The 24,917-nt window shown below is 36.1% G+C and overlaps 2 protein-coding genes across 3 annotated transcripts; one reads left to right on the forward strand and one right to left on the reverse strand.

Annotated features, from left to right (window-relative positions):
• The first annotated feature begins 439 nt into the window (after window positions 1-439).
• On the forward strand, window positions 440-16,546 carry LOC139867691 (SAC3 family protein A). 2 transcript variants are annotated; one of them, XM_071856055.1, is made up of 14 exons: window positions 440-706; window positions 882-967; window positions 1,421-2,290; window positions 10,881-11,315; window positions 11,423-11,524; window positions 11,644-11,741; window positions 11,955-12,129; window positions 12,515-13,018; window positions 13,491-13,631; window positions 13,778-13,837; window positions 14,914-15,044; window positions 15,161-15,294; window positions 15,494-15,717; window positions 16,190-16,546. In XM_071856055.1, the coding sequence occupies exons 2-14, from the start codon at window positions 905-907 to the stop codon at window positions 16,289-16,291; spliced, it is 3,039 nt and encodes a 1,012-aa protein (XP_071712156.1). In that variant the 5' UTR covers window positions 440-706; window positions 882-904; the 3' UTR covers window positions 16,292-16,546. The 2 variants fall into 2 exon arrangements, with proteins under 2 accessions (XP_071712156.1, XP_071712157.1); XM_071856056.1 differs by lacking the exons at window positions 440-706; window positions 882-967 and having other exon boundaries at window positions 1,648-1,808; window positions 1,907-2,290.
• Window positions 16,547-20,151: 3,605 nt separating this feature from the next.
• On the reverse strand, window positions 20,152-22,291 carry LOC139867068 (ABC transporter G family member 6-like). Its single transcript, XM_071855395.1, has one exon. It carries the CDS (start codon window positions 22,289-22,291, stop codon window positions 20,270-20,272), a length of 2,022 nt encoding a protein of 673 aa, XP_071711496.1. The 3' UTR covers window positions 20,152-20,269.
• Window positions 22,292-24,917: the final 2,626 nt, after the last annotated feature.

The raw sequence follows: 24,917 nt of genomic DNA on the forward strand, positions 1-24,917 counted from the left end.
GATTAGATTTGACATACAGAATCACATGTGATTGTGTTTTACAGTCACATGTGATTGGGTTTTGAAATTCTAAATTCAAAAAAAAAAATTTCAAAAAACTTTTTTTCAATAAAAAGAATTTTTCATAAAAAATATTAAATTTTTTTTTTGAATTTTGTTTTTATTTTTTTTAAATCACATGTGATTGTCGCGCCACATGTCACGCTCTAATTGATCCGTTGAATTTCAAGCAAATTATTAACGGATTACTGATATGCTTAAACTTAACCTTTAGTACTAAGTTTATCATTTTGTTTAATATTAATAATCAAAATTCAAAATCAAAATAATTATCAAAACCAAAACTCAAAATCTATATAAAAACAAAATAATCTGTTTATCATGTTTATACAGTTAACCCTCTTCTTTTTGTACACCAAAAAGTTCCTAATTTTAAGCCCTACTTGCATCACCGCCCAGAAAAAGAAAACCCCCAATTTGGACCCAACGTAGACCACCCTTCTTTCTTTCTTTCACTAATTAAATTAAATCCCCCAATTTTATATCCTTCTCTATTTCTCTTCGATCTTACCTTCATAAATTCTTATATATTTTTCATTCTTTGTAATCCCCACTCCTTTCTGATTATTAATTTATTCTTCCTATTAGATTTTTCATCAAGTTTTTTAATTCATCCTCCAACTAATAATATCGCCGGCTACGATTTGTAAGTTTGATTTATTATTTTTAGCTAATTTATTCGTTAGGGTTTTCGTTTAACTATTTGTTATTATAATGATCAATTTGTAGCTGTATTATCTTAGGCTGATATTTTTTAAGTATATTAAAATTTGAGATTTTAAGCTAATTTATGTTTTTTTTTTTTTAATTGCTGTAAGCAGGTGGTGTTGTTGTTTATGATGATATGATGAATCAAACAGGAGTTGCTGATACAATAACCACACTGGATCCTAATACTTCACTTGAGGTATCCATTGTTGAACTCTGTATGTATATAGATTAGATAGATATGGATAGTTTGAATAAAAGTAGTTTTTATAATGTGATTGACATGTCTTTAGGGTTTGGGTATTGGAAACTGTAGTTATCATGATAATTATATGCCATAGTGTTTCGTTACTTAGAAAAAGCATTTACGCCGTTTTGTAGTAATAGACGGAAAACAGTTTTGGTAAAGTTAAGTAATGTTGTTTATGTCAATATAACATAAATTTCACAATGTGGACTGAATGAGCTATAAGAAAGCATTGTTTTCTACAAGATACGATTTGGTCTAGATGATACAATAGTTATTGTTGTTAATGCACATCACGTATATCTAATTTGAACGAGTAACTAATTGCTAGAATGCTACTTCTCTTTAGTGATACGGAATGGTGTAATTCAAGTTTCTTACCTTATTTTTATTTTATTTTGATAGCATCGTGCGGCTGATCCGAACCAAACGCATGCAACATCTTATTATGCCCCGCCTACTGGCTCTGAATCTGCAACCTGGTCTAGCTACAACCATGATCAACATCCAGAATCACACTCAAATCAACAACCATCTGCTGGTACCGTTTCAAGTTCTGGGGCGTCCAGTTTAGAATATGCCAACTATGCATCATACCCTAATAGTGACCCATATGGATATGCAAACACAAATTATGCAAGTTACTATAGCAGCTACCAGCAACAGCCAAATCAATCATACCCCCAGCAGCAGACAAGTCAATCATACCCGCAGCAGCAGACGAATCAATCGTACCCACAGCAGCAAGCGAATCAAACATATGGTCAACCTGCAGGAGCTTATCAAAGTACAGGTGCTCCTCAACAGCCTATTTCTTCATTTCAGAATACAGGGTCGTATCCCGGCCCCACAAGTTATTCCACAACTTATTACAATCCTGGTGATTATCAGACATCTGGTGGTTACCCAAGTGCGAATTACAATAATAATCAGACGGTGAGCACATGGAATCAAGGAAGCTATGCAAGTTATGGTCATCAATATCCAAATTACACTGCTGAATCTAACGGTGCTTATAATAATACTCAAAATGCTCCTGCAGCACCTCAATATCAACCTGATTATAAACAATGGACAGATTATTACAGCCAAACGGAAGTCACGTGTGCTCCCGGGACAGAAAATGTATCTTCTACAAGTGCATCCAATTTAGTGTCTTCTGTACCTGCTGTTGCAGGTGGTTATTCTGCTCCCAGTAGTCAACAACTGGCGACATCTACTGCACCATCATCTTGGAGGCCAGAAGCTGGCTTATCTGAGTTGCCCTCAGTGCAGGTTTGGGGATAGTTTTCCGCATATACTATTGCGTACTTATACTTGTATTTTAGTTTAGTTATTGCCAAATGAATAACTGTGAGGAGCTACTTATGCAAACTTGGATTATAGGAGGCTAATTTATCCCAACTGTCTAATAGATGTCTCTATAGTGGATATGGTCTTCCGAGGATTCTAGGTTTACCACATACACGGGTTGCACTATGTCCTGAATATAATACGATATTAAAACTTCACACTATTCATCAATCCTAGGCACCTAGCAGCCATGTTATTTGCCAAGGTTTGATGTGTTTTAGAAGTTATAGCTATCGTCATCAACGTGTAGATATCTTTTTTTTTTTATTAGAACCCTTTTGATTAGGTTTAGAATAAGAGTATGTATAACCTACAAAGCTACATATAATATTCCTCGGGGCCATAGTTTAAAAAAACGTACGCCTCATACGCCTCGAGGCGCGCCTCACTACGAAATTGCAATTCACCGTTTCGAAACGAACGCCTCATTGCTGAATAAAAACGGACGCCTCACACTTGCGCCTCACACTGAAAATCGTACGCCTCAATTTTTTAGAAAAAACGTACGCCCCTTAGAAAAAATAGCGGGAAAATTGTGGCGGCTAAATTAGGTGAAGTGGTAGGTGAAGGCTTAGTTTGTTGAATCCGTGAATGAGAAGAAGAGGTAGATGAAGGCTTAGATCTGGTAATTGAAAAGAAGGCTTAGTTTGTTGAATCCGTAATTGAAAAGAAGAAGAGGTAGGTGAAGGCTTAGTTTGTTGAATCCGTAATTGAAAAGAAGAAAGAAGCACAGATCTGATTCTGATCTAATCTTATCTATACTGCGTATATCTTTATATATTTAAATATTTTAATTTATTTTTCTTTTATCAAATTTCAATTACAGCCCCTAAAGTTTTACTAAACTTTAATAATAAGAAAAAACTATATATACACCCTTGAAACTTTAATAAAATGATGATAACAGTCCCTGTTAATTATATATTATATATTATATATTATCGATTATATATATCTAATAATTTTTTATGTATTTTTTTAACTCCGCCTCGAACGTACGCCTCGGTTCGCCTCGAGGCATACGCCTCGCCTCACAAAGGGAAAACGCCTCGAGGCACGTTTCCGTTTTTTTAAACCTTGCTCGGGGCTATAAAGATGGGGCTAGTCCAACAGTGGCAACAGATATACTCTAGACCATCATTATTCCTATTCGTGTGGTTGGTCTAGGTGCTCTCATATTGCATAGAAGGATAGAAAGTAAATGGGCAATATCTATCAAACAATGTGACATACTTGCTAATTTTGAATAAAATTTATGTTAATAGTCATTGATAAGTGAATATATCTAAAAGTCATAATTTTCTGCTAGTTTTATTGTCTAATGTTCCCGAGTTATTGAATAAGAATGCATTCATTGTGGCGCACAAGAACAAGTCGACCATACATATAAGATGTAGTTAAGCTGTTGTTTTTTAATATATATTTTAACTCATCTAAATATACATTCCTTCCTTCAATGTTGCTACTTGTAAAATTTGGCCCATTAGAATTATGTTCCTTCAGGTAATCCCTGACAACATATTCTTTCGCATGTTGTGCCAATGTGTTTTCTTGTGCATTTCTGTTATCCTGGCTTAAGAACTTGCTTTGCGATCAATTTTATGTTTGCGCAGTTTAATGTAATTTCAAGATCCTCTACAAGTTTCCAAAACCGGTTCTGTAATTCGGTAATGGGTCATGTTTGTTATCTAAATTTGCAATACAAATCATGCTACCTTACTTCATGATAGATATTGACCCAATCTCTCTCCTCTCCCTCCCTCTCTCTCTGTCTCACACACACACACACACACACACACACACACACTCTCTTACACTTCTTCCATCCACTGCTGGTCATCAAACAGAAAAATAGTAAAGTCATTAGGATTAGAAGGGATATTTCTTGACGGAGTTTTAGAGATACTGTTTCTAGTGAACAAATTTGAATCATTTAATTTGTTACTTTTTTTTTTTTATAGATATTAGGTCGTCTTAATTTGGTAAAAAATGTAGAATCATTATTTACCCATATTTAGTTATTACTTACAGTGTATATTTTTATGGAGTTACTGGAGACAGTGCATTAGCTCACTAGGTTTAACACGTACTAGGCTGTGTGAGAATAATTGGTGGGTTAAGATGAGGCATGAAAAGATGCAAGATTTCTACTTTATGTGTGGACGGTCGAGGTTTGTGTCATGAACGGTACCTCTTTGCAATAGGACAGTCCACATTATGACCTACAAGTAAAGGCAGCAGCCTTTAGTTAGATCCATGATCATAAGTTCTCTCTTAGTATTGTCTACTTATGATCAAATTTGACATGTGTATCCATAAAACCAGAGAATATCTGATGTCTATCTTTGGTAGTATTAAGTTGCATACATGCATGCATACGTCCACACTTACATAAGTCTGTATGCACATCCAGAAATAGATACGTGCAACCATTCACACTTTTATGCACATTCATAAATAGAAAATCCTCTTTGTTGTGGGTAGTAATTAAGAGCACCACAGTTGATGTAAACGTAAATTAGTAGGTTATTGGGCTGGAAGCTCATTTTGTTATGCTGTATTAAATGTATTTCTTAATTTCATCTAAACTTTATCTGATAAAAACCTGTAAAGAAAGTATGTGTTACATCAGTACATCACAACATACAACTACATTTAGTGAAACAAGGTAATACATTTAGCCCTTTTTTACTTCTCTATGCGCTTACGCAAAATGCTGCAATAGGGAAGTTTCGTCAACTCCTTTTTCTTCCTCAAAAACTTGTTATTTGGTACGCATGAATTAATTAGAAGGACATCCTTTGATCTTTAACCGTGGTTATTTTTCCATTTTATAGTTGCCGTTTTTGGTCACTGTTTTCTATTTTGGGCATTTTTGTATTTTGCTATGTAAAGGTGGTTTATTTGAAATTTGCTTTTGCCTAATTTTGTATTTCAATTCCTGAAGAAATTTGGTACCAGATTATAAGACAGAATAGTAAAATTTAAGAACAAGAACTTATTGGAAATCCTTCTCCAATTATAGAAAAACTCTTATTACAATCTCCTTATTACATCCCTATTTATAGTTGATTAACCTTATCCATTAAGTTAATCAAGTCTAGTCTAGAATAATCTAGGATAACCAAGTCTAGAATCATCTAGGATAGTCAAGTCTAGAATAAAGTAGAAAAGTCAAGGAAGAAGCAAAATTGAAAACAATGACGGCTAGCCCACTTGTTATCCGTTCACATGTTCCACCTCCTCAAATCCATTTGAGATATAATTTCACAAAATAAACCTAACTATTACTTTATGTCAAGATTGGTCCAACAATCACCCCCCAATCTTGACCTTGAGTAATCATTTATTTCTTTGAGTCTTCAATCCTTTGAACCCCAAGAATCTCTCTCATTTCAGCAAACTTTAACTTCGGCAATGCTTTTGTAAGAATATTAGCCCGTTGCTGATCCCTACTGATGTGTTCAACTTTAATCTTCTCCATTTCAACACATTCTCGTATGAAATGATACCGTGTGTCGATATGCTTACTTCTTCCATGAAATACCGGATTTTTCATCAATGATATTGCTGACTTATTATCAACTTTGATCACGACTTGTTCTTCTTTTCTTCCAGTTATTTCAGCTAAGAGTCCCCTTAACCATATTGCTTGACAAGCTGCTGCAGTAGCAGCCATAAATTCTGCTTCGCAGGATGATAAGGCCACTGTTTGTTGTTTTTGTGAATTCCAAGCAATAGGTCCATCATCAAAGTAGAACACTAATCCAGTAGTACCCTTTCCATCATCTGGGTCCACCGAGAAGCTGCTGTCACTAAATCCAAGTAGGTTATTGCTACCATTCCTTCGATAGTGAATACCCAGGTCTACTGTACCTTTCAAGTACCTGAGAATTTGCTTAACAGCTTGAAGATGAGTAATTTTAGGAGTTTGCATATACCTACTTGCATATCTCACCGAGTATGCAAGATCCGGCCGTGTATGAGTTAAATACCGAAGGCATCCAATTGTTTTCCGGTATTCAGTTGCATCAACACATTTGCTGCCATCATCTTTCATTAACTTCAGACCTGGTCCCATTGGATATTTGGTGAAATTGCACTCCCACATTCCTGATTCCTCTAGGATTCTTTTAGCATATCTTGATTGATGAATTTTTATTCCATCTATGTCTTGTATTACTTCGAGTCCGAGATAATAAGAAAGTAAGCCCAAATCACTCATCTCGAATTTATCTTCCATTTGCCTTTTGAATTGTTTGATTTTCTCCAGGTTATTACCCGTTACAATCAAATCATCAACATAAATTCCTACCAAAAGTGATCCTTCTTGTGTTCTTTTTGTGTATACAGCTTGTTCAAGCTTACACCTTCGAAATCCATATTCCTTTAGAACTCCATCTAATTTTGTATTCCAAGCACGTGGGGCTTGCTTCAGGCCATAGAGAGCCTTTGACAGTCTGTACACCTTTTGTTCCTTCCCTTTTATCACAAAACCTTCCGGTTGAGATACGAAGACTTCTTCCTTGAGGTCACCGTGTAGAAATGCTGTTTTAACATCTAGGTGATGAACATCCCACCCTCTTTGGGCTGCCAAAGCTAGAATAAGTCTAACAGTCTCAAGTCTAGCTACGGGTGCGAATACCTCGTCAAAGTCTACACCATGTGTCTGGATGTAGCCTTTGACAACTAGCCGTGCTTTATGTCGTGTGACATTTCCTTTTGCATCCCTTTTAATTTTGTATACCCATTTTAGTCCAATAGGTCGGTGTCCTTGAAGTAGATCCATTAACTCCCAAGTATTATTCCTTTCAATGGAAGCTATTTCACCTTCCATAGCTTGCTGCCATTCTTTATATCTTGTAGCTTCCCTGAAATTTGTTGGTTCTCCTTCAGTAAGAAGAAGATCATATACATCACTTTGATTTTTCCAACCTCGTGGTGGTGTATCATCATATGTCTCCTCTTCTGCCATAGATGGATCTGACTCATTGACTGTATCTGTCGGGAGACGAGACAGCATAGGTCCTCGTTGTTTTACTGTTGTTTCAGGACTGCTAACATCAGAATGGGTTATGCTTTCCTCATTGGTCGATCTTCCTTGACTTGAGGAGTTACCGCTTTGTGGGCTATATGAGCTACTTGGGCTGCCTGGTTCAGTAGGCCCATTTTCGGAATTTTGATCAGCCGAGAAAACTTCACCGGGGTTTATATGTATCACGAATTCTCCTTTGTGATTAGGTTCTTGATTGTATTCTACTCCGGAATGCCAATCCCATTTGCGTGCTTCATCAAATTCCACATCTCGACTGATTACTATTTTCATCTTCTCGGGATCATACATACGATGTGCCTTAGTTCCTGGTTCAGTTCCTAAATAAACCATAGGAATACTTCTGTCATCAAGTTTTTTTACTTGATCTGAAGGTACTTTCACATATCCAACACATCCAAACACCCGTAAATGATCAAGATTTGGTCTTCTTCCTTTTAAAGCCTCATATGGTGTTTGATTTTTCAGAATCTTCGTGGGCAACCTGTTTAGAATATAAACCGAGTGACGTACTGCTTCAGCCCAGAAACTTTGTGGCATATTCATTGCTTTAAGAATACTCCTTGTTGTGCTCATCACTGTTCGATTTCGCCTTTCAACGATACCATTCTGCTGTGGCGTGTAAGGTGCAGTCAACTGTCTTGTGATTCCAGCATAATCACAATACTGATTGAACTCGTTGGATGTAAATTCTCCTCCCCGATCAGTTCTAAGGACCTTTATTTTCCTTCCATATTGATTTTCAGCAATCGCCTTGAATTTCTTGAATTGCTCAAATGCCTCTCCTTTGGTTTTTAACATGAAAGACCACATAAACCTGCTGTGATCATCAACAATCAGCATAACGTACTTGTTTCCCGCTTGGGTGGCAGGGGATATGGGTCCGCACAGGTCTGCATAAACCTGTTCCAGTGGATTTTGGGCTCTAAAAGCCGTCTGGACAGGAAAACTTCGTCGTGAATGTTTCCCTGCTAAACATGCTTCACACATCTGTGTAGGGTGATCAATAACCGGCACTCCATCCACTAGATTGTTGGTCCCTAGCCGCTTTATTGTATCAAAGTTCACATGACCGAGACGGGCATGCCATAACCATGCTGGATCATCAATCTTGGCATGTAAACAGATTGGTGTCCCAACCTCGAGATTAATTTTATGCAACCGATTAGGGGACCTTTGAACCTTCATTAGCAGCGATCCATCTACCTCAAACATATATAAGAAACCATGTTTGATCAAGATTACACAACCCCCTTCTTCAGCTTGCCCAAGACTAAATATGTTAGTCTTTAAGTATGGGATATAAAGTATGTCGGTCAACAAACGTTGTTCACCATTCTTACATGCTAAAAGAATAGATCCTCTTCCTTCTATATCCACACACGAGTTATCCCCAAATCTCACTGTACCACCAATATCCGTATCAAGTTTTGAAAACAGTCCTTTGTTTCCTGTCATGTGGTTTGTTGCTCCAGTATCCAAGTACCACATGTTTTCTCCACCATCATGTGACTCATACTTTGCTGGAAAAACCTTCTTTTCACTTGGATGAATTACTTCCTTCTCGCTTCTTTGATTGGCTACGGACATCAATAGTGCAGGTCTGTCATCATTAGCCACTGGTAGTTCGGTTGATCTAGCTTGAGTCAAATTTGCTTGTTCTCCTTTCTTTCGTGTTGGACAATCGGATGAGAAGTGTCCAAATGCATCACATCGAAAACACTGCAGCTTTGATCGATCTTTAGTTAAGTTTTCAGTTATTTGTCTACCAGCAAAAAAGTTTTGTCCGCGGCTTGAACCCCTTCCTCGACCACCAAACTGTCCACGACCTCGGCCCCTACCCCGGGTGTCTTGGCCATTCCCTCGACCTCGACCTCGACCAAAGTTGTTTTCCCTTTTCTTTCTTGAGTCCCATCCTTCATAGGACAACAGAAGTTGGTCATGGCTGTTATTTGTAGTCTTTAGACTGGTTCGTTCTTCGTAAGCTTTTAGCCTACCCACAACTTCCTGGAATTTCACCGTTTTGAGATCAACCAGTTGTTCGATAGTGGCTGCCATATTTAAGAATTTTTCTGGTATGACAGTTAATATTTTTCTCACCAACGTGGTTTCCTCAATGACGGTTCCAAGTGCAGCTGATTTTGAGGCAATTCCAGAAAGTTTTGCTGCAAAATCATCAATTTTTTCGTTATCTTTCATCCTTGCTGCTTCAAATTCAGCTTTAAGAGTTTGAAGCCTAGCCTCCATTACTCGTTCAACTCCAAGGTGACGGGTCTTGATTGCATCCCAGATTTCCTTCGCATGGGTGCAACCTGCAACTTGAAGAATCAAGTCTTCAGGTAAAGACTGATACAGATAAGCGATTGCAGCATTATCCTTTTTTTGATCGACATCAGTTCCAGGTTCAATTGATTCCCAGATTCAATGTGCCTTAAAAATCGCTTTGATCCTAAGCGACCAGATGGGATAATTGGTCGCAGTTAGGATAGGGCACTGGAACGTAAGATGGCTGGTATCCTTGATTGCATCCGAGGTATTGATAATATCCCCCATGAATCTGGTCTTCGATCGACGCTCGTATTTTTCTGTCTTAGAATCTGGTGATTGATCTAGTCCTTTTGATCAACAACACGATCCCTTTTGTAACTCAGCTCTGATACCAATTGAAGAAATTTGGTACCAGATTATAAGACAGAATAGTAAAATTTAAGAACAAGAACTTATTGAAAATCCTTCTCCAATTATAGAAAAACTCTTATTACAATCTCCTTATTACATCCCTATTTATAGTTGATTAACCTTATCCATTAAGTTAATCAAGTCTAGTCTAGAATAATCTAGGATAACCAAGTCTAGAATCATCTAGGATAGTCAAGTCTAGAATAAAGTAGAAAAGTCAAGGAAGAAGCAAAATTGAAAACAATGACGGCTAGCCCACTTGTTATCCGTTCACATGTTCCACCTCCTCAAATCCATTTGAGATAATTTCACAAAATAAACCTCTAACTATTACTTTATGTCAAGATTGGTCCAACAATTCCTAGAAACTACTCATATATAAGGGCCAACGTGATTTCATTAACTTCTTGCTATTTAGGTATTGCTAATTACTGTTTTTGTCCAAGTGAGACTTTATGAGCTTTCATTTATGGTCCAACATCACTCTAACCTAAGTTTTTGAGGTCCGGTAATGGTTTAATTTATATATATGGCATTTCACCACATCATTTACCTCTTTTGACATGTTATCTATGTTCTCCGTACTTTTGTTCCTTAGAAACTAACGGATAGATTGCACTATTTTTACAGCTATTTTTAAACTGCATCTTGGACTGGTAACTATGTGCGATGTGTCTATGTTGTAGATTGTTCTATATTTTTCAGTGGCCATGGTTTTGCTAGATATAGTAAATCCCTTGTGACATGGACTAAGTTACGTATTCATGATTTTATTCTCAGCCTAGTGAACCAGTTAGCAATGTCCAAGAAGGATATTGGAAACAAAGTAGTCAAAGTTACCCAAATTATCATGTTAATACTGTGCAATCAAATTATCAGAAGCCTCCGGATCTAAATCCCATTCCTGGAACCTTCCAGAATCAACATAATCATGAACTTCCTCAACAACCAAGTGTACAATATTCAGCTTCTCAAGTGGTGGCCCACACTTATCAACCATCTCTGCCACCACCTCCCCCTCTTCAAACTGCTGCTCCCTTTAATTCAGGCCGGGTAAACAATGTGCAGATTCCAACAAACCCTAGAATCTCTTCCAATTTGCCCAAAAATAATAATTCTACAATTGGAGTCACAAAACCCGCTTATGTTAGTGTTTCACTTCCCAAGCCTAGTGATAATGCATCATCACATTCACCTGCTGATTCATCACTTAAGGTGAGACTATATCTGGACTAAATAGAAGTGATTTTTGTTATTATCATTTTATTATGACCTAACTTTAACACCTTTACTTATAAGCAATAATAATGTTATTCTTGCAGGCTGGTATGCTTCCTAAGTCTCTGCGTGGATATGTAGAAAGGGCTTTGGCTCGTTGCAAGGATGATAAACAGATGGCAGCTTGCCAAGATGTTCTGAAACAGGTCAGCTAGTTTTAACTAAAGTGTGTTTAATTTTAACTTTTTTGCAATGGGAGTTAAATGACATGAAGTAGTTTTTGAGTTATACCGATGGTAATTTGTGACTTATATTCGTTATTTAGGTTATTACTAAGGCAAGTACTGATGGTACTCTTTCAACACGAGACTGGGATATTGAGCCTCTTTTCCCACTTCCTAACTCTGCTGCAACCAACAATGAGTATGCTGCTATTCTCTTTGTATACACAAATACATATACATATTTACATAATAATAGACTATTAAACAATGGTTATAAATGTTGTGTGCCGTATGATTATTGGCTGTAGAAAAGATGTGATTTTAAGTATCATTGTTATTGTTATATTTCTGTGAACAAGAAAATATATTGTATGTTTTTTGATCAGTCCTTAAAACCTTTATGTTGTTGCAGTACTTTGAATAGTTCAACTTCTCCATCATCATTAATGAAGAGCAGAAGAAGTCCAAGCAGGCGGGCCAAAAGTAGGTGGGAGCCTCTGCCAGAAGAGAAACCAGTTGAGAAACAAGCATCTTCTACTCCAGATAGTGTTAAATACAGAGGTCCCATTTATAACAACGAAAAACAGGTTTGTTTTTCTCTGTATGATACTATGATCTCTGTTTTTTTTTTTTTGCTTTGCGAGTCCATAGCAGGCCCCTGTTTGTTTATAGTAACAGTTAAAAGATACAAAGTTGGCCAGTTTGGCTGGTTTGTTAACTGACAAAATGGGTTTGGCCGCTAGGGTCAAATGGGTAATTTTGGTACCTGTCAAACAGGTCAGGAACTCAGGTTTGGTTCATCTTAAATCTTTTTTGATCCTTCATGAACAATCAGTGTGTCAAATATCATATATGATGTAAATAGGTGCTTTAAGATGCCTTTAATTGCTTACTACTGCTCAGAATATTTTTCGTTTGTCTAACTTCAAGTTATCACATAGATATTTATATATTATTTATGTTTTAATGCAGTTTTCAGCAGGAAAACTAGAGAACAACGACAATAGATTTAGCAACTTTAAATTCAATTTATCATCAAATAAAAAAGAAACAAATAAAGCAGGTGTTAGGCCAGCTAAGAGACAACATATTGGTGATGGTCGGATTGGATCCATTAACGATGACTCAAGTGACAGTGATAAAGAACAAAGCCTTACACCATATTATGCAAGTGCAATTACACTTGCAGATACACCTGATGAAAGAAAAAGACGTGAAAGCCGTTCAAAGCGTTTTGAAAAGAATCACGGCAATCGATCAGCACCTAATTTTGCAAAAAACAAAACTTTAGGAGCTGGAAACTTGTACACTAGACGGGCGACTGCATCTGCGTTGGCTAAGAGTAACAGTTTGGATGATGGTGATGTAAGCAGGGCAGTTGAAGATATCGATTGGGATTCTCTTACTGTTAAAGGAACTTGTCAAGAAATTGAAAAACGTTACTTGCGCCTTACTTCTGCCCCAGATCCAGCCACTGTAAGCCTGTTTCTCATTTTTTTTTTTTTTTCAGTTGAAGTAAGGTTTACATGTAAAGGGATGCTTCAGTTTGTGATTTTAAAATGATTATTTGATACTGTTTATCACGATGATCGGTTGTGTGAGTCCATGAGATATCAAAAATGACATTTTTGTGAGTAAAAAACGAGTATCATCTTGTGAAATGAGAGTAAAACTTAATCAAATTAGGTTAGGAGGCACTAAATAGGCAAGTTTTGTTTTAACATTTGATAATCAAGCTTGTTGTAGCCAGTTTTAGATTTGAGTATTCAAAGCTAATAATATGACCCATAAATACCAGATAATCTGAAGCAATATTTGTATTCCCTTGCATTAAGAACTGGTTATTGCAATAAACATAAATAAATTTCAAACACAAATCCAGACACCTGAATAAAGTAGTTTTAAGTTGGCACATGCAGTTTAGATTAATGTTTTACTTTGCTTGCAGGTAAGACCAGAGGAAGTATTAGAAAAGGCTTTGCTTATGGTTCAAGATTCCCAGAAAAACTATTTGTATAAATGTGACCAGCTAAAATCTATTAGACAAGATCTTACAGTACAACGGATACGCAATGAGTTGACCGCCAAGGTATGCTTTTTACTTTTACTTTAACTTAAATGCAACTTATCGTAAAACATCGCAGACGTAGACACAGAGTGTGACATGTCTCTCTGAAAGTTTCAAATTTTTATCGTCCAAACATTTTGTAATAGTGCCATGGTTTAAAAATTCAGGTCTATGAAACTCATGCACGATTAGCTATTGAAGTTGGAGACTTATCTGAGTATAACCAGGTTAGTCTTTAATGTAGTAGAGAACTATATCACTTATTATTTGCTTTAATCTGTTTAGCACTTTGAATGCTGCCTATTATTACTGGTTTACCCCCACATAAAAAGGGGTCGGTTTGACTTTTTTTTTTTGATCTATTAGTATTACAATATTGAGTCATACTTGATAGTCTATATTGATTGATAGATCCTACGATCTATCTGACACATCAATTGAATCTAAACCCAATTACATCTGAATACAATCCACAAATACAAGCCAATTGAAAACTATAATGCAAAACTTAACTGAGACTCCCCTAATAACCAGATGCTACCTACAACGACACCACAATGTCTTCGAAGGCCGGAAAACAAGTCTGTTTTACTTGCTGATACGCATCATCTTGATTTATTAATTAGGGTTTTTAATTGGCCTTTAAACAGTCCTAATTATTAGGAATTATTAGTGGATTATTTGAAATTGTTAGGGTTAGTAAAAGTTCTGTTTTTCTTAATATATAAGGGATGCCCCAAAATTAAGTAGGTGTAAACCTTATTTGATGAGATCATAGTTAGTTTTCAGTTTTGTAGAGAGACAGTAGACTGTTATCTTTTGTTAATTGCTATTTGCTTCAATAAACTTGATCTGGTCTTAGCAGGGTCGTAATCATACACCCAAGTAAATACATAGCTAGCTAGAACCATCTGTACTTAGAGGGCTTCATACCCATTTTAAGTGAAAAAGAACAATGAAATGTATGTGACATTATAATGGCTATTTTACAATATCAATAAATATGTTACATATTTTTCTACCATTTGTTAATGAAATTACAACACGTATCTAATGATCTCAACTAACATATGTGTTTGATATTTAAACAATGTGTGTGAGAAGATAAATATATCCCGACCCGTTTATACTTTATACCCTAATAATTGGTGCTGCTTGTTTGTTTATTTCATCTTTCTAATACGGAGTTAGGGATATTAAAGATGCCAACTTGCTTTGTGGATGCAATTGGTTAATGCATTTTTTTGCCATTATGGCATATATAGAGTTTGTTTGTTGATAAAATGTTTTATTTGTATTGCAGTGCCAGTCACAATTGCAGACCCTTTATGCTGAAGGGATTAAGGGATGTGACAGGGAATTTTCTGCCTACAATTTACTTTGTGTCATCTTGCATTCTAATAATAATAGAGATCTCTTATCCGCCATGTCTAGGTTTGTAACATATTTATATTCATTCAATTTCATGCATATATCACCTTTTATGTTCCCTATATGTTTAGTTTTCTTGTTAATAAACATCAACATGACCAGTGCTGTTTTATCTATAGATTATCAGTTGAATCAAGGCAAGATGCGGGTGTCAAACACGCTCTTGCGGTTCGTTCAGCCGTCACATCCGGAAATTACGTATTGTTTTTCAGATTATACAGGAACGCTCCTAATCTGAATACCTGTCTCATGGGTGAGTTTCTATTTTTAGTAAATGATACAAATCAGAAGTGGAATATTGTGACCCATGTAATTAAAAGTCAGACGATTTTGGCTCTATTATATTTTAAACAGGACAGAAAAGTTGGCTAACAGCTCAAAGATGTTATTTATAGTGAACTATGATATACTTTGATTCCTATGTTAACATGATGAGTTGCTTTTTTGTGTAGATCTTTACGTCGAGAAGATGCGGTATGCAGCTGTGAAAAGCATGACCCGTTCATATCGTCCAACAATTCCAGTGTCTTACGTGGCCCACATTCTTGGTTTCCAATCAGCTGAACCATCTGATGAAAACGATAGTGGAGGATTAGTTGAGTGCACAGAATGGTTAAAGGCGCATGGTGCATGTCTTGCGGAGGAAAATTCCGGCGAGATGATGCTTGACACAAAGGTTTGTAAGAATAAAAATACCCGTAAATTTAGTCTAACGGGTCATAGTTATGTGGGTTTGTTGTCGTATGGTCAACTAAATTAGTACCAGCAACATGCCTTTGGCCTAGCTTGTTATAATGTGGACCATCAACCAAGAGGTTGAGTAATGGGTCAAATTGGGCGGGTCGACCCAGAAACATATCTTTGAACTTTCAAATATGTACGTGTTGAATATGATTATTAGAGGTACATTGTCACACTAATAATTCTAATTTTTTGAATTAATCAAAGCAGAAGGTTTTATGCATTGAACAAAGTCTGATAAATTGTTTTGTTTTGAATGATTAAAACCCTTTATTTTGGTCAGCCCATTTGATCTGTTAGAGAAGACCAGTTGTAGACATACGAGTTGAACAAAACATATATATAAACTGATCTAAAGTTGTGAATGTCCATTAAGCCTATATGTGATTTTGGTTATGGATTTTCAGGCTTCGGTTAATACTCTGTTCATGCCAGAGCCGGACGATGCGGTATCCCATGGGGATGCAAGTCTCGCTGTTAATGATTTTTTGACCCGTTCGTTATCATAAGCACCCTGAAATATGTAACAAAACTAACACCTGGATCCTGGAAAGTGGCCTGGAATTTATACATGGCATAGTTTCAACAAGGGATCAAAAGTGTAAGATCATGATAGAAAAAGGTGAGTGAGTTACGATATAGTATGTTGTGTTTATTAGAATCAGATCAGATGTTCATTCTTTTCTATAGAGGCACAATGTGTATGGCAGATTGTGGATAAAGTTTTTCTGTTAGTTATAATTTCTTCGCATAATGTTGATATCTGAAGGTTTAGGTCTGTTTTCAACTTTATATATTTTAGTATGGTGATTGAGAAACTGGGAATAATCTAATCTAACATATATATATATATATATATATATATATATATATATATATATATATATATATATATATATATATATATATATATATATATATATATATATATATATATATATATATATATATATAAAATATATATTATAGTTCGTAAGAGGTCTTATTCTCTCAAGAGGTCTTAGGTTTAGATCTTTATAGAATTATGTCTTCAGGTGATTCGAAAAATGATCAAAAATGGTTACGGGTAACCAGTCTAGATTGCGTATATGAGTAGAAATACTCATACACTTCGAGTAAACTGAACATGAAAAAATTTAGGCGTAACTAGATTAGATTGCGCATACATCAGGAAAAAATTTAGCCTTACTTGCTTACGTCACAATTTTTCATAAATGGTCAAATATTATTAAAGAAAAAAAACTAGCATGATGGTAAAGAAATTATAAAGGGAAATTGATGAAAATACACTTTTTTTTTTTAAAAAATTGCCTTTTTACACCATTCGGTAGACGGGATTTCTGTCTATCACCTTTATCTGTCGTCTACTACCATTTTTACAAAGTAGTAGACAGTAACAACAAGGTAGTAGACAGTGAAAACAAAGCAGTAGACAGCCAATTACATGGTAGCTGACCGTCTACTGCTTTGTTGTTACTGTCTACTACCTTGTTGTAGGTGTCGACTGATATGTATTATTGGTGTCGACACCTACAACAAGGTAGTAGACAATAACAACAAGGCAGTAGACGGTCAACTACCTTGTAATTGGCTGTCTACTGCTTTGTTCTCACTGTCAACTACCTTGTTGTTACTGTCAACTACTTTGTAAAAATGGTAGTAGACGATAGATAAAGGTGATAGTCAGAAATTCCGTCTATCTAATGGTGTAAAAAGACAATTTTTTTAAAAAAAAGTGTATTTTGTTTGAAGTCTTAAAAAAAGTGTATTTTGAACAATTTCTCAATTATAAAGACATCATAGGGTTTGAAGCCAATTTTCCGAAGTTTGGTTACTATGTTAATGGACTTTCATTCTTTGTGCATGTTAACTTCCTCATAGATCATCTAGAATAAGCAAATGAATTTTGTTGAACACTTGAATAATTATTTAATTTAATTGTATATTATAATTATATTTATGATTATGACAAATTTAAAATCAAAGTTTAGAATGATCCTTAAAAAATTTGCAATACTAAAGTGGAGTTTGGTGTCCATAAAGTTTGACCATCCTAGCTAGCTAGGTACGTACCGTAATTAACAAAAAGAGAAGTTGTACGATAACTAAAGGTAAATAACAAGTTTCCTCAACAAGAATAAAATCATTTCACATTAAACCGAATTAAATTGTCAAATTTTGCTCTTTTTGATACGTAATCTATTTTGTCGTAAACTTACAACTCCTCATTCAAACAATATGTGTATCACTCCCTTTCGCTTGTTTAGACTACCTTACACGATACTAGTATACCACATAATAGCGTTTCATGAAACTGTGATTTCTAAAGTATATGTTTTAAACTATTATAATTATAATTAATTACTACGGAGTAATTAAAATTCTAATTTACTAAAACAGGTATATAAAAAAGGTTTTCCCGTGACCACCACTATGAGATGGTGAATAAGTTTACTCAAACGTTTCCAGCTTAACTAGGTTTTTCTGTAACTGTTACCTGTCTTTCTTTTGTTACCTCATTTATTTGAACATAAGATTTTTTGTGAGATATTAATTCACCAACTACTATGTCATATGTCATATTGTGATGCTTTAAACTTTATAGTCAATAGTCGATCAATTTTTTTTAAGAAGATGTCAAGTATCATTTTTCATCAGTATATACAGTTCTAAACTAACGAGCGAAGTAGAATCATCTTTCAAGGACCGTGGTTGAAATTTGTAAGGACGAAAAATTTTACCACAAAAACAAACATGCCTAAATAACGATGCCTACTTGTTCTTTATTCATTTTTATTGAAACGATATTTCATGTTGTCATATATCAAGAGTAAGTAGCTAGTGCACCATCAATTTATATGTATATTAGCAATAATATTATACTTCATAAAATACATTACTTTAATTTAAAGTATGTATGAATCTATCATCATCAGTACTAAAAATCGTGTTAGTGTAGAAACTCCCTTTGCACATACTATCTACCTTACTATAAACGTACAATAATGTCTAAAAAACATTTTTTCATACTTACAATATCCAAACAATAAAAGCTACGGAGTATTTATTTTAGGTTGGTACAACGTAAGAATGTGGATGATCTTTCAACTTAAAGATTGTAATCTTTAAACAAATGGGAGAATAGATTACGAAGCCACATTTAAAGATCGCAGGTAACCTTTAACCTAAAGGTTTCGAGTGTGTTTTTAACTTTAATTCATACAAGTAACTTGCATTTTCCAACAGTTTTACACCTAACCATGTTTACTTAGGCAATTTTTTGTAAGAAGTAAGATAAATTATATGTATGAATGGTTCGTGTATATTACATAAAATTATATTGATATTTTTGTTTTTAAAGAACACCAATAACCCTTGTAACATTTTTAATGTGCAACTACATTATATAGTATGTGTTAAATAATATGTGTAGGGTTGAGTATAAGATCACCAGATTGTTACTTAAATCGCGTGAACACTTTTTTAAGTATTTCGACCCAATTAGCTACGGGTTATTCGAAGTCTTGATTGGTATAAGACAAGGAATAGATTATCGTCTTGGCTAAAAGATAATAATCCCAGGGTATTGTAGAATGTAAATCTTAGTATAGAGAGTAGAATGTGTGTATGAACGTTCAACATGTCTAACCCATTTTCAGTAATTAAGTTTCTTATTTATAATGGGCGAAAAGATACAACCGGAGTGTTGCAACCTTTGAAAATGACCATATTGAAATGTCATATCACTTGGGAACCAACACCCTTAAAATGGTGTCAAAAATCAAAATAGGCTAAATAACATGTACACACCTTAATTACCATGAATAATTGTACAACGTTTTGTGAACCGAAGCACCTTTTGGGTCAAAATTCGCACCTTTTAGTGCAGAATGGCGTGGCTCCCCACCATGTTGCGTGGTGCAACAACAATGCCTCGCCTACTGACCCGCACACACGCTTTACCGCGCGGCACGCCATACATCTGTGTGGCGCGCAGATGTACCGAGTGCTCCTATTTCCTGACCGAGCAACTTTTGTTTCCTGGACCTGCTATATGGCGCGGTGCGCCACCAATATGCACGGCACGCAGATGTGCTATACGTCCAGGCAAAACGCTCAACACTGTACATCCTATTCCAAGTTAACTAAGTTCATTTCCAGCTCCCACAACCCATCTAACTCTTTACAAACATATACTTCACACTTTACTGAATTCGCTTTAGAGTATCAATGGATTGTTAACACATTCTACCTAATAAATTCAATTTCACTAAAATATTCATTGAATCACACCCCACCATAATATGTTTGTTTATCGATCAATTTAGTATATAATCTTCTCCATTTTTGAACTTTACTCTGCCCAATATTCCATTACACTTCCAATCCAAAAAATATTAAAAAGTCAACATCAATTATACTGTAATATACTATATTATAACTATGAGAAATTAGCATGTGTACATCAACTTTCATCTTTTTACACTTTAACTCCTCTTATTTTTACTTCCAAGTAACAAGCTGAAGTAAAATAGGATCCTGAAAAAGAAGCCCCAACCCACTGTGATCCATAAACAGTTCCATTTGTTTAAATCAGTGACCCCTTCTTGTTGCAGTATATCAGTACCACTTGTTAAACATGTGCTACTTGTGATATTAAACCCTAATGTATTACTCATATTTTGTAGTAAATTCATCTTCATTGAATAATCAATATCTCGAAGAGGGCTATCGTCGAAAATTTGAGTTCCTCTCATGAAACATCGAACAGGATCCTGAAACTCGTTTTGTAAAACCGCCTCGTACGGGTATTTCACTAGTGAAACGTAGTGAAACCAAATCCAGTATACTGGAATTCGATCCCGATTTATAAAGAAACCACTAAATAACAAATAGTACGCCAAAATCGCGACAACTATAGTGTACCCGATCATAACGTGTGGGACCACCCCCGAAAGAAATGTTACAAATGAACTTCCCGACCAAAACGACGCCAGGATTATGAAGTAATAAAATATAAACCCCGAAAACCCTCCGCCCAGCCCCACGGCCCAAAATGTGATCGCTGAGAACACGAATGCTAGAAAAATGAGAGATGGGATTGCGACTAACGCGTGTGAAATAACGTAAGACGATCGTCTGTATGCGTTGTAAGCTGTTTCTCTGATGAAAATGTACCGTTCTTGTAAGAACACAGGTAAGGCGTCTGCACACGTGTAAAACGTGGTGGACATTGCGAACGCGAAGAAGCCTAACCGCTCCTTAACGCCTTTAGGCGAATTATCTAAATTCCAAAACACAGTTGCGAGGATGAAACCAGTGACCAAAACCGCGCCTAACCGAACGCAAAACAATTCAGGCATTCGGCGCGAATTAGTAATCATTCTTTTTGATAAAACCACCATTTCAATCAACATTGGATTAGCAAAAGTAGGAACTAATGAGTTAGGGTTAATATCATTATCACTTGCACCTGCACCTGATACTAACTTACCTCTAGATATGCTAGCAATAATCGCTTCTTTTAGCGATAAATTGTGTGTTGGTGTTTCGCTATGGTTTGGTGATCTTTTTAAATTTTGCCATGATTTGTTGAATTCGACTAGGCTTTTTGTTCCTCCAGGTGATTGTTCGAGCTCTCGTATCAAATCAAGCGCGAATTCAGTCCGATTCTCCCATTCAGGAATCGGATGACCGAAATCTGAAAAATATACAGAAAGATTACTCGGTGAACCGCTGTAAACCGTCTGTCCACGAGATAAAAACAGTAAACGATCAAGTATACCGAGAATTCGATAACTCGGTTGATGTACGGACATGATCACAATACTTCCACTTTGCGCTATACGTTGCAAAACCTTCACCACCATATAAGCGCTAGTCGAATCGAGTCCAGAAGTCGGCTCGTCTAAAAGTAAAATAATCGGATCGTGAATAATATCGATTCCGATTGAAACACGACGTCGTTCTCCACCTGATACACCTCTATGTCCTTCATCTCCAATAACTGTTTTTGCTGCGTTTCGTAGCCCTAATTGATCAATTAACGCCTGAACTCTTAACTTCTTTTTCGACTTTGATAGCGTCCGTGGTAACCGGAACTCAGCGGCGTACATTAGCGTCTCTTCAACGGTTAACATCGGATATAACAGATCATCTTGCCTTACGTACGCTGAAATAACTTTAAGCAATTTCGAATCTAACTGTTCACCGTTTAACTTCACTTTTCCTTTCAAGCTCCCTTTCGCAATTCGATTCGCTAACGCATCGATTAACGTCGATTTACCGGAGCCGCTCGCACCTAATACCGCTAATATCTCGCCGTCTCGCGTTTGTCCGGATATATCTTTCAACAAAAACTTAGATCGCGAGAACAACCTCTCGCTACCGACGGCGTCGCCGGACGTCGCCGGAGCATTCTCTCGTTTTCGAAATAAATCCGTAATCGACACCTTACTACGAACTTTTACACTATACGTTAGATTATGGAATGATAAAATAAACGGCATACCGCGTGATTCGTCTCGATCGCTCATTTCTATCACATGGTGATCCGCTGTTTCGTTTTGATTACCGCGATATTTTAAAATCTCGCCGAGAGTCGGAGAAGTTGGTTTACTTGACGTGGACGTCTCTCGGCGATCGTAAAACGGTGACGTATCATCGTCTCTATTTTTACCATGAGTATTATTATTATTATCGTCTTCTGCTACTATTTTTGACATTGTAGTTCCAATAAGTTGTGAAGAAGGTGAGAAGTTATGGGAGGTGTGAAGAAGTTGAAAATTGAGGTAAATGTATATATGGAGAGAGATAGATATAGATGTCGTGTATGTATATGTATGTATGAAGTAATTGTGTACAGATTTGTTTCTTGTGGAAAAATGCATGAGGTATGATAAGTGAGACAAGTGTGTGAATATGGTTTGTTAATGGACTACGTTTAAGAGAATTACGGAAATCATTATTTATAGTTTATTTTAATTAAAATTAGTAATAGTAATTGTTGGAAGTTGGAACTACACCGTTATGTTTGGGCATTGATGATACGCATAATGTTCCGTTTCAGAAAGACATCGTTAACAACATTTCGGCTAGAGTATACCTGGCGTAAGGTACCTCGGGCAGGTAACATTTTCCCGACTTCACCTTAGTAACCTAATCAGAAGGTTACATCAGGGAAAGTCCATACCGGACAAAGGCTAGCCGGAACGCTACACAATGCCAGCCTGAACGAATGAGCAGGCTTCCGACATCACCTAGTCGGATGCAAAGACATTAGGAAGCCGAGAACCATGTCATCACATGAAAAGACCTGCTGAACCATAGATGTCGGGCACCCGACAACCTTTATAAGGTTACTCATAAACCGGCTACAATACTGCCCGGTCATAACACCACCGTGAAGAAATACTTGGAACACACATCAGGCAAAACCTTCTTGACTGAACAAAGGCATTCATCCGTCACAACCTGTACGGACCTATCATACTCTCGGGACTACCACGACTTTTCGGTTTAGGTATCCTGGCCCGGCACAAGGACGCCATCCCGGAACAAGCAACGCTGCCCCGGAGCAAGCACGTCACCCCGGAATGAGTGCACTATCCCAGAACGAGTATTTGATCCCGGAACAAACATACAAACAAGCTGCACCCCACGTCAGTCCATGAATCTAGGAAATTTTGTTAGGATCTGCTCGTTACTCCCACGAAATTGACAGGTGCCACGTCAATCCTCAGGATTAGCAAAGTTTGTTACAACCATGAAAGAGACATGTGTCACGTCACCATTCCCTCATAATACCTATAAATACACGAACAAGATCATTCATTAGAGGACTGATGTGCGGAAAGTGGTATATGAATTGTTGTATAAAATAATATAGAAAAATACCGATTAGAGATTGCTACACACTAACGGGCAGTGTACCCGATCGTGTAGTAGTATAGTAACTGGTTTAGTTCCGTGTATCGTTTCAAGGACAGTTGTATTAGTCAAACTAGAATTATAAACTATATTATGATTAACTAAGTAAATGAAGCTTAAAGGTACAAGTTTTATGTTTTGGTGGCTATTTAACGATTTAGCCAAATCAGATAAGGTTAAATGTAAAAATAATATTTTTGGTCTTTTAAGTTTAAAAGATGAAAATAAGTGCAAAGAAAGCAAGTAAGATAGTTTTGATATCAATTTAAGGAAAAATGCTCATCTAGACTTTTTACCCTCGATGTTGAATGTTATTTAGGATTAAGACTGGATTGATTGGTTATGCACGAGAACTAATTGATCGGTTTACCAAGAGTAGTCTTGAGTAAACACTCAAACGGGATTACAAGACGCAAGTGATGTTCTTGTCATCTACCTATTTGTATTCAACTAATTCAACTAGTCTAAAGACTTGAAGAATGATCAAGTCAATGGTGTGTTGATCATGATCCACTCCTATGTTAACTTATGATTTAGCCTAGTTCATTCCCTTGGTCCGGTTAAATGCTCAATTCACCCAACCCAAGTAATCAATTTAGGGTGGTAATAAGATCCCTATAAACGTCACTAGATAAGGCAAATTACTAACACCTATTAGTTATATGGAATCGAGTAATGAAAATATGTATAGCATAATCTAGGGAATTGATCGTTCACCTATATAACTACACATATCAATTAGGCTATCCGAAAGTGTCTACAAGAGTCGTTCTTACATTCCTATGTAAGCTGACCATTTGAACTCAACTTATCCCTTTTGGTAAAAGATGGATAAACACATGTCACTAGGTGTAAATCAATACATTAATTTAACAAGATGATGTTTCTTAATAAAATGAACATATCAATTAGTTGAATCGAAAGGATTAAACTTTAACAAGAATGGTTCTTGTATTCAAACATTAAACTATCGTGCATAATAACAATCAATCAAAAGTAAACATTCAACATCTCGGTTATTTATCTAGACAAACATTATAGAGTTTAGCCAACAATCATAATTACAAACAAAATAACAATCAACTGATAAGTAGAATTCATTGTTGGAGAACAAGAAAACAACCTACTAGAGAATGAATCTTGGATGGAGAAGGTTTTGATCTTTGAAGACTTGATGTTGAGCCTCTTCCAAGAGCTTGGAGTTCA

This window comes from Rutidosis leptorrhynchoides, chromosome 9 (genome assembly GCF_046630445.1).
Source record: "Rutidosis leptorrhynchoides isolate AG116_Rl617_1_P2 chromosome 9, CSIRO_AGI_Rlap_v1, whole genome shotgun sequence".
In the NCBI taxonomy this organism is placed as follows: Eukaryota; Viridiplantae; Streptophyta; class Magnoliopsida; order Asterales; family Asteraceae; genus Rutidosis; species Rutidosis leptorrhynchoides.

Bases quoted from the DNA above. Each gene is read 5' to 3' on its own strand.
- LOC139867691 (XM_071856055.1), top strand. From the start codon at position 905: ATGATGAATCAAACAGGAGTTGCTGATACAATAACCACACTGGATCCT. The intron at 968-1,420 runs GTATCCATTGTT...TTATTTTGATAG, and splicing joins ATCCTAATACTTCACTTGAG to CATCGTGCGGCTGATCCGAA. The intron at 11,742-11,954 runs GTATGCTGCTAT...ATGTTGTTGCAG, and splicing joins TCTGCTGCAACCAACAATGA to TACTTTGAATAGTTCAACTT.
- LOC139867068 (XM_071855395.1), bottom strand. From the start codon at position 22,291: ATGCCGTTTATTTTATCATTCCATAATCTAACGTATAGTGTAAAAGTT.